General features: G+C 50.8%; 1 protein-coding gene across 2 annotated transcripts in view; it reads right to left on the reverse strand.

The window, feature by feature from the left end:
- The window catches only part of Tfcp2l1 (transcription factor CP2 like 1), a 57,371-nt gene extending 50,934 nt beyond the window's left edge, over positions 1–6,437 (reverse strand). For both annotated transcript variants that reach the window (XM_050129377.1, XM_050129376.1), the window contains exons 1-2: positions 6,273–6,437; positions 1,767–1,918 (exon numbers count right to left, since the gene is read on the reverse strand). In XM_050129377.1, the coding sequence (XP_049985334.1) occupies positions 1,767–1,918; positions 6,273–6,334 (214 nt within the window). In that variant the 5' untranslated portion in view covers positions 6,335–6,437. The remainder of the gene's footprint in view (positions 1–1,766; positions 1,919–6,272) is intronic.
- Positions 6,438–10,026: the final 3,589 nt, after the last annotated feature.

The following is a 10,026-nucleotide window of genomic DNA, read 5'->3' on the forward strand; positions in this document are numbered from 1 at the left end:
AGCATTTAACCTTCAACAAGTAAGAAAGGACAATGAGAGAAGCCACTGTGCAAACACACAAGGGACTGCTTCCAACTGGCTTGTCACCTGCCAGCAATGGACATCAGCACCACAGCCAGAGTAGTGAGTGTTCAGTGCACAAGGGTGAACCCTGCCTTCCTGGGGAGAGACTAGCAAGAGGCAAGACCGGCAGATTCCCTGCAGGAGTAACCCAGACACTTCCATTCACTGTGAACTAGAGACCTGGGCAAGGTCAAATCCAAGAGGCAATTCCGCAGAACGGAGGCAGTTTTTTTTGTTTTTTGTTTTTTGTTTTTAATCAGGGCTCAGCTGCCGCTCCCAGGTTGCAATTCACAGCAGAGGAACCAGTGCATGCATGGGACCAGTGCATGCATGGGTGATGGCAACCAGATTCTGAGGCACCCAGGAGACGGTGCTAAACACAGTCCCAGCATCAGGACAGAGATCTGGGACACTCTATCCACCAGGATACAGCTCATGTGTCTAACGAACGAAACACTCAAAAATAGGAACATGGGGTGGTGAGATGGCTGATTGGGTAAAATCAGTGATCTGGCTGAAGAGAACAAGGTCCTCAGAACTCGAGTGTGCAAACACCCACGCACACACACAAATATACATAAATGTACACATACACTTATACATATACATAATGAAATCAAACATACATACATAAATGTAATGGAAACTTTTAAAGAATTATTGAAAACTAAACACAGAGTACACGCCTATCCTTAGTCTCAGCACTTAGGAGGTTGAGGCAGGAGGGCCTTGAGTTTCAGACTAGCCTGGGCTACCTAGCAAGATTCCAACTCTCAAGAAACAACAAACAAACAAACACGAATTGGAAGGGCTAGTGGCTGCACAACTGCCATCATGCCAGGCTACTTGCCTTCACCCTTTTAAACGCCCCCCAAAATTAGACTCTTATTTTACGTAAGAAATCACTGAGGGCTGGGTAGTGGCGGTGTAGGCCTTTAATCCCAGCAGTCAGGCAGAGTAAGGTAGAACTCTGAGTTCGAGACCAGCCTGACATATATACAGAGCAAGTTCTAGAACAGAGCTACAGAGAAACCCTGTCTCGAAAAACCAGAGTGGCAGGGAGAGAGGAGAGAGAGGGAGGGAAGGAGAGAGGAGGGGGGAGGGAGGGAGGGAGGGNTATCAAAAAAAGAAAAAGAAAGGGAGGAAGGAAGGAAGGAAGGAAGGAAGGGAGGGAGGGAGGGAGGGAGGGAGGGAGGGAGGGAGGGAGGGAGGGAGGGAGGGAGGGAGGGAGGGAGGGATCACTGAGGCTCTGAGAATAAGAAATAGCAGGTCTCTGTGCTGAAGGCACAATGATCTGGGCAGCCAAGGGCAGCTGCTCTCCAGTGGGTGGAAGCTAGACCCTGTGCTGAGAAGGATGTAGGCCAGCTCTTAGTCCATGAAGGATAGCAGACCAGTAATAGCAACCACCAATCACCGACTTTTGGAGGCTGCATGAGGAAGAAACATTACAAGATGACCCACACTTGGCCTTCCCTTCCTTCCCTCGTTTTCAGGACTCTTGTTCTGTCATTTAGGCTGCCGCTGCACGACGGGCCCACGTCACTACTCCAGCTCAGTTTTCAATATTTCCATTTACCCAGTGAAGTTATGGCAGTCCTGGGAAGTCACACAGCTAAGCCACAGAACTGGAGCCTATGCCTGACCTCTTTCCAGAGTCCCAGCTAATGAGGCCAGCCCGGGTTCCACCCCTAGGAGGTCTCTACCTTGATTGAGGTATGTCAAGGTCTCTTCATGTAGCTTCACAGCTGGGGAGGTGGCAGCACACAGCACGTACTGCAGGGGTGGCAGGCGGGCCCCATTCTCAGGAGATAGCTGTGGCTCCTCCTGCTTGAAGATGGGCAGAGCCAGCACATCACTGTAAAACACAGGAAGCGGTGGTAAGGAGTAGAGTCCAGGAACACAGAGCTATGTCGGGCGAGAGATGCAGGCCACGGTACCAAACACGGTCCAAATCTCAGGTGCAACCACTAGGGCATGGTCCCAGCCCCGTTCAATGGCCCTCGTGAGATCCAGTCACCCAAAGCCTGGAGACGGGAAAGTGTAAAATTGTCTACCTCCTGAGGCCTAAGCGACAGAAACCAGCAACTATTTCTTTCTTTTTCTCTTGGAGAGCTGATTTTTTCCCCCTCCTTTTTCTCAGTGGGGGAGGTATATAGTGCTCAGGAACTGTGTGCATGCTAAGCAAATGCTATACCACACTGAGCTACAGCCCAACAAGGGCACCTGCTTCCCATCTGTAAGCAAAACACTCAAGACAGCTTTGAAAATAATCTGGACAATTTTTGCTTTTTTTACATTATTTATTAATTTAGTGGGTGGTGTGAGCAATACACCTGTCACGACATATGTGGAGGTCACAGGACAACATGCAAAAATGAGTTCCTTCCTATCACATGGGTCCCAGGGACTGAACTCAGGTAGTAAAACTTGGCACCCCTACCCACTGAGCCACCTCATCAGCCTCAATTTTTATTCTGTAATCAACTCTATATACCGACACTCAGCAGTACTCCTTAACTATAAACTGCATAGCTGAGGAGCAAGTACCTCCTCATCCACATGAACATGCACCCCATCTCTCCCAAAAGGGGGACAACTGGCTTGGCTTGTTTGTTTTGGGTTTGAGGGGCGGAGTTGAGACAGGGTTTCTCTGTGTAGCCCTGGCTATCCTGGAACTTAGTCTCTAGACCAGGCTGGCCTCGAACTCAGAGATCTGCCCGCCTCTGCCTTCAGAGTGCTAGGATTAAAAGCGTGCACCACCATCACCCAGCCTGGAGTTTTTTGTTGTTTGGTTTTTGAATTTGACACGTTTGTTTAGTTAGTTATTTGCATATGTGTGTGTGCACAGGCACATGTGAACACGTGCGTACACAGAGTGCGCTAACACCAAAATCAGGGGAGGGCTTTGGAAGCTGGTTCTCCCCCTAAGTGTGTGAACTCCTGGGATTGAACTCAGGTCATGAGGCTCGGTAGCAAGCACCTTTACCTGCTGAGCCATGTTGCCAGTCCGAAAGTCCTGCTTTCAAGCTCCTAATAATTTACCCAAAATACTATGAAGATAGAAAACCTTGATTTCAGTCTTACCCAAGCAGCAAATCTTAAAAGGCTTAAGAGTTGTTTCCTTCACTACTAAATAATGTTCCCTACAGCAAAAAGTCAGCCCTGGGCTGGGGGGCCAGCTCAGTCAGCAAAGTATGTGGAAGCATGAGGACCTAAAGTCACCTTCCAGAGCCCAGTCTACAAACCTGAATGAAGTAGCGTTCACTAGTGACCCCAGTATGGGAGAGACGGGGTGGCAGGATGACCCCCAAGGCTCACTGGCCAGTCAGCTTAGCCTGCCTGCCAAATTTCAGGCCAGCAGGGGACCCAGCGAGAGGAACACCACTAAAGACTAGCTGGCCACTGTGGCCGCTCCTTTAATCATTTGAGAGGGAGAGACAGGTGGATCTCTGTGAGTCCAAGGCCAGCCTGATCGACATAGGGTTACAGGACAGCAGAACTACCTAGTGAGACCCCATCTCAAAAAAACACAAAACAAACAAGAAACCAATACTGAAGGTAGTCCTCTGGCTCCTACACACATGCACAGATCATCACATCCATGTACACATCAGCCTCCAATCATCCTGTAGCAGAGGAACTTGTTTCTAGACCTTTCCAGAAAGGTCTAGTCAGTATGTTGCCCGGGCTAGCCTTGAACTCCCAGACTCAATGAACTGTCCACTGAGTTGAAGGACTATAGATGAATGCCACTGCAAAGACCAATGGAATCCCTGAGGATCAGAATGACCCGCAGGCAGGAAAGACTTGCTTAAAGGTTCTAAACTATGTTGCCACAGAAACAGCTACCAGAGGGTGTCCGCCCTATCTTGATGACCCTCCTCCCTCCATGGGTCTGGGCCATGAATCAGATCAGCTGACCCAACTTCACTGCGTAGTCACCAGGACTATGTGTTCCCTGTACAGCATCATAAATGAGTGTCCATGAAACACAACCCAGCACACGCCCCAACAGTGTTTAACTCCCAGAAAGCCTGCCTGTGGGCACACCTGGGAAACCTTCCCTATGTGGACTCTTCTGTTATTCCTGTCTGCTGCTGAGACAGAGAGAGAGACAGAGACAGAGAGACAGAGCAGGGCTGACCAGCTAGCTGCACCTTCATCAGAAGCAAACCTCCCTTTCCCCTTCTCCAGCCTGGGCAGTTATGAAGGAGCACAAGTCGTCCTGCTCACCTAGGAATTGCATAATTTCATGTTTGCCCAGACCATGTTAAGTTAATAATCCATGCACTGTTACTTTTAAATTAAAAAAAGAGGGGGGTTGTTAAGAACCGTCACTCAACACTAACTTGTTTCTGGCCTGGTGTCCTTATTTGCTAAGGAATAAAAGTCACCAGAACATCAAACAGAAAGGAGCGGGAGGGACCTGAAGGCCACTCACTCTTCGGTGAAGTCAGATGGCTTGTAGAACTTCCAGCAGAATAATAATAATAATAAAAAGGAGGGCCGGAAGTTATCAAAATGGAAAGTCCCGGGGTTCATCCCAGCACTGTAAAAAATTAAATTAGCCAAGCGGCGGTGGCGCACACTTTTAATCCCAGCACTTTGGAGGCAGACGCAGGGGGATCTCTGTGAATTTAAGGCCAGCCTGGTCTACAGAGCAAGTTCCAGGACAGGCTCCAAAGGTACAGAGAGAAAAAACAAAGCAACAACAACAAAAACAACAATAAATTAATTAAATTAAAAAATTTAAAGAGGAAAAAAGCAAAACAAAAATATCCTCACTCTAGCACGGACCACAGGCCTTCAAGGAGGTCAAAAACTATTTGAAAGTAAAAAAAATAAAAAAGGCAGCTTCCAAGAAGGCAGCATGGACTGTCTTCACCCAGTGCTCCCTCAAAGGAACCAGTGCAGCTTGGTAGCACTCAGCCCCAGTGATTGACTTCCTCCTTCCATGCAAAGTCCAAATCCTAAAAGTATCTGGGTTAGTTCACTAACTTCTATCTCAGGCGAAGATGCAAGACCACACCTTTCTTCTCACAAAACTGTCCCCTAACAGGTGCCTCCAACTTTAACTCAAGGTCACCTTCAAATGCATTAAGACAGGACGAGCTACCTAGTGGCCACTCATCTAGTAGTAGATCAAAGGAAACTACCAGCAACCTTATAGGTATTACAGCTAACACGTACTCACTCTGTATGTAGCATTTTTAACTGTGGGCTTAGCATTACCTTCAGCACACCAGGATCTGCAGTCAGACTGATTGCCACTTTCTATGACTTGGAGTTAAACAAACAAAAACTGAAGCTACACCAGCGAAACCTGGTCAGGCTTAGGCTTTCTAAGAAGGGGGTGTCTTCCCAGAGGGCTTCTGGACATAGGAACTTAAAAGTAAACATAACAGAAAATTCAAGCTGGGAGATTTGGGGGTCCAAGGAAGCACGTAAGGTTCTGCATTTGGGATCGACTTCTGCTTGCAAGCTCGCTTTTTCCTGAACCCACGTCCAACACCTTTTGGGTTAAGTAAGGCACATAGAATAAACTGTGAGTAGGATGGAAATAAAGACAGGTTGAAGCTGGTTCTGGCGAGTTCAGAAAATGAAATGCCTGCCTATTGGCCCTCCAGTCAGCTGTACCACGGTGGAAAAAAAAAGAATTCCGTAGTCACCGAAGCAAAGAGGGGGTGGGAGTGTGGGGGGTGTCTACTTCCTAAAATAGGGAGTTCAGAGAACTTTGCGACACCCGCAGAACCCTCTTCCCTTGATGCACGCTAGAGAAATCCCCGCACCAGAGATTTAGAGGCCGGGGCCTGGGGGCCACACCAAGCTCACCCGGGCAGGGACAGGGACGGCTAGCCCACAGGAGCCCGGGCCCTCGAGGCTGCAGCGCAAACCGGCTCCCACCACCCACCTGTGGGCCCACCAGCCGAGACGAGCAAAGAGCGGGGCCTGGCTTCCTGGGACACGCGAGCGTCTGATGGATGTGGCAAGTTTATTTCTCCAACTGGAGAAGGGAGAGGGAAGGCTGCGGGACCGGGCCGGGGACGCTGCGAGCGACCGGGAGACCTCGCAGAGTCGCCCCGCTGGCATCAGCGCGCCGCCTCCCCAATCAGCCCCCCGGGGGTCTCCCGGAGAGTTTCCCCCCTGAAGGCCGCACTGGTCCGTCGGCGCCCTGACCCCGATCGCAGGCAGGTGCTGTCCGGTCTTACCGCAGGTAGCTGCCAGAGTTGTGCTGGTTGTAGTGTTCGGGCTGCGTATGCCAGAACAGCATGGCTGGGGCTCCCGCAGCACCGGCCGGGGCGTGGCACCGAGCTGGACGCGGCGACACCGGCCACCAGCAGTCCACCCCAAAGCAGCACTCGAACCCGAGCACCCAGCGGGCGGCGCCTTTTATGGGCCTCGGGTGGGCGTGGCTCCTGGGGCGTGGTTACTGCCGGTCCACCCCTACCGCTAGCGCGGCGGGAGGGCGGCGCTGGGCCGCACCTGGCTGAACCTTCCCGTGCCTTTCCGGGAGCTCGCTCCTGGCCACTGCCCCTGGGGACACGGCCACCCCCATTGCGGCCTACTGACCTCTCAGTCCCGACTCTGAGCCCAGGGCAGATCCCTAGAGACACGGGGCGCTTGTCAGTGGCAGGAGTACCTAGGCACTCTGGATCGCGTTAATGTTGCTTTTGTTTTTCCTTGAACTGAACACTGATGGTCTGGCCTTTTATTTTTTTCTCCTCCTTTGCTTTTTCTTGTCTTTAATCCCATTGCTAGGCATCTATGTGGTTCACTGCTCGCCTAACATACACAAAGCCCTAGGTTCTAAGCCCAGGTGGGGTAAAAACAGACCTGAAATCCCTGCCTTGGTGGGTGCAGAAAGACTACAAGTTCAAGGTCATTTTCTGCTACACAGTAAGTGACGGAAAAGCAGGAGAGCTTTCTGTAAAATAAAAAAAAAAAAAAAAAGGAAAGAAAATAGACACCTGGGACTGCTATTCAGAGGCCAGTTACTCCTCAGTCGGAGTTCAGATGTGCCGGGGAAGAATCTGAAAACACAGGAGTTACAGAGCCCACAGGGCTTGTGACAACCCTGCTTTGACAACCTGGACTTGTGTGACCCACAGAAAAGCTTAGGAAATAGGGTGAAGAAGCAGCCACAGGAGGCAGGGGTCTTTCCACTGTCTCCCTCCCCTTCTTTCAGGATTGCCTTTTAGCTTACAATTCTCTGTTCCCACCCCATCCGTCTCTCTCTCTCTCTCTCTCTCTCTCTCTCTCTCTCTCTCTCTCTCTCTCTCTCTCTCTCTCTCTCTCTCGTGTGTGTGTGTGTGTGTGTGTGTGTGTGTGTGTGTGTGTGTGTGTCTGTATGTGTGTGTGTACACGCGCGCAGGGGGCGGTAGCAGCATTGTACCTTGGTGTGTATGGAGTTCAGAAGGTAGTAGGCACTTCTCCCTCTACCACGTGGGCCTGGGGATTGAACTAAAGTCTTGGGGATAGGCAGCAAGCACCTTTACTGAAGTGCCATCTTAAAGGAGGTTTTGATGTTTATATTCTGGCTGAGTGTAAACCAAGGCCGGGGCAGGTGGGCAGGTAGGAAGGTGTTCAGTCCCTGGAGCTAGACCCACAGGTCTCTGGACCCTAGGACCTCACCAAGGCTTATGAGACTTTGGAGACCTGAGCCCTTCACTACCTGGGACTGCACAGATACACAAGTCCTCCTTTCCGTGCTGGCCTGCTGTCTCTCCTGCTGCTCTGTGAGGAACCGTCACTCCCTGCCTGCCTTTTCAGGGACCACCTCTGCTGCGCTGTCGGCTCCTGGAAGTCACGTGTCTCCAGAGGGTGGTCAGCATTCCTGTGGCTATCACACCCATCTCTTTGGATGTTTGACAATGCAGAGGCCATTTTGGCCCCAGAGGTCCCGTGGAGAAACTGTAAGAATCGAAGAAGCCATCACCTCTGTCTGCTGTTCCCACTCTCCCTCATACTGACACTAAAGAATGTGTATTGAAAATCCTGACCACTAAGTGCCCCATTAGGGGCCATGACAGTTCCATGTGTTCAAGAGGAGAGCACTCTAGGAAAATGCCAACGAGCCAGGCCTTCCAGAGGCTCCTGTCACCCTAGCAAGGCCAGTGGGTGAGCAGAAAGTACAAAATAGCCATGCATGGTGGCGTACGCCTTTAATCCCAGCACTCAGGGTGCGGAGGCAGGCAGAGCTCTGTGAGTTTGAGGCCAGCCTAGTCTGTAGAGCGAGTTCCAGGACAGTTAGAAATAGACAGAGAAATCCTGTCTCGAAAAAAAAAAACAACAACAGAACGATGAAACAAACAAAAAAATTCCAAGAAGCAAAAACTATTATGGGAACGGTGTGTGTGTGGGGGGGGGGGAGACAGTCTGACTTTGGAGCTTCCAGGGTGTCAGCAGCAAACGGCTCAGCAGCAATGGGCTGTAGTATCAATGCGCAGAGGAAGGCCTCCAGGTGAGCACACATCACGTGCTAAGACTCGGAGAAAGGGAATTCAAAAAGGCAAGCACGTGGCCAGGGCTCAGACTTCACTGCTGAGTTGTGAGGTGTGGCCCGTGGGGGGTTAATACACCCCAGATTGTTTGTACCGTACTTCCCTGTTGGTTCTCTCTCTTTCCCTTTCAACTGGGCCCCTACGCCTTATGGAAGTAATGTTAGACTAGGTCCGACCACATCCCTAGGGTACCATGAAACGTCTTCCTCTGCCCCAGCTCTGAAACAACAGTAAGTTCACGGGAGAGGGGCGTTCACCTGCCTTCAGGCATCCCGGCCCCTCGGTACTCCAGCAAACACAAAGGTCATGTTAACACTCCCCAACTGCAGGCTAGGGTGGCTTGCCAAATACTGGCCCTGAGAACCTAAAATTGGCTTTCTTTCTGGGCCGAACTAACGGGAAAAGAAATGTAGATACTATTGTCCTAGTGTATGGCAGGTGACCGCAAAACCTCTCCGGAGGGCAGAGGCAGCCTTTTGATTCCTGCTGGGAGGATAATGAATTTCTGAGCTTTTAACTTTTCAGTCTTTTGGGACACAATTAGTCTGCTATAGAGAGGACCGATATGCAGATGAACCATCTTTTCCTGTCTTTACTTTGTAAATGTATGCGATTTGCATATGATCGGAATATTGACTTTTGATTGCTTTTGTAAAATTAATTTATTTGTGGGAGGGGGCGTGGCACAGCCCTCACTTGACGTCAGAGGGCAGCTTGCTTAGAGTCAATTCTCTCCTTCCAGCACGTGGGTCCCAGGGCTCTAGCACAGGTTGTTAGGCTTGGAGGCAGGCACCCTACCCACTGAGCCATCTCACCAGTCCAATGGCTGGGATCTTCTTGACACATTCTCTCATCTTAACAAAGAATCTGATGAGGTTCAGGAGGTGGATCCCACAGTGGTGCACCCAGGTCCCTGCTGGCACTTGGGACTGGCCTGTGCACCGCGGTCCTGCTGGCACTTGGGACTGGCCTGTGCACCGCGGTCCTGCTGGCACTTGGGACTGGCCTGTGCACCGCGGTCCTGCTGGCACTTGGGACTGGCCTGTGCACCGCGGTCCTGCTGGCACTTGGGACTGGCCTGTGCACCGCGGTCCTGCTGGCACTTGGGACTGGCCTGTGCACCCGCGGTCCTGCAGTCCCTGTCCTCATGCCCTGAGTTCCTGTCTTCACCTGGTACTGGGAAAAACTTGTTATGATCAACGTGTCTGTCTGCTCCGAGAATCAACCCCAGAGTCCTTTAAAAACAAAAATAAGCCCTCCATTTCCTGCAGAGTCCCTATGGTCACCCATTTAACATTTCCCAAGGGTCTCCTAGCTTTTCTTGGACACCACCATGACTCTGAAGCTTGTACCCTAAGAATATGATTTGACTGGGTGCTGGGAGTTCATGGAGGCCTGGGAAGGGGCTGGGACTGAACTGGAGGAAAAATGTGTAAGCATTTTTTTTTTTTTTTTTTTTTTT

This window comes from Alexandromys fortis, unplaced genomic scaffold (genome assembly GCF_014885135.2).
Source record: "Alexandromys fortis isolate MF-2015 unplaced genomic scaffold, M_Fortis_MF-2015_v1.1 scaffold_236, whole genome shotgun sequence".
Taxonomy (NCBI): Eukaryota; Metazoa; Chordata; class Mammalia; order Rodentia; family Cricetidae; genus Alexandromys; species Alexandromys fortis.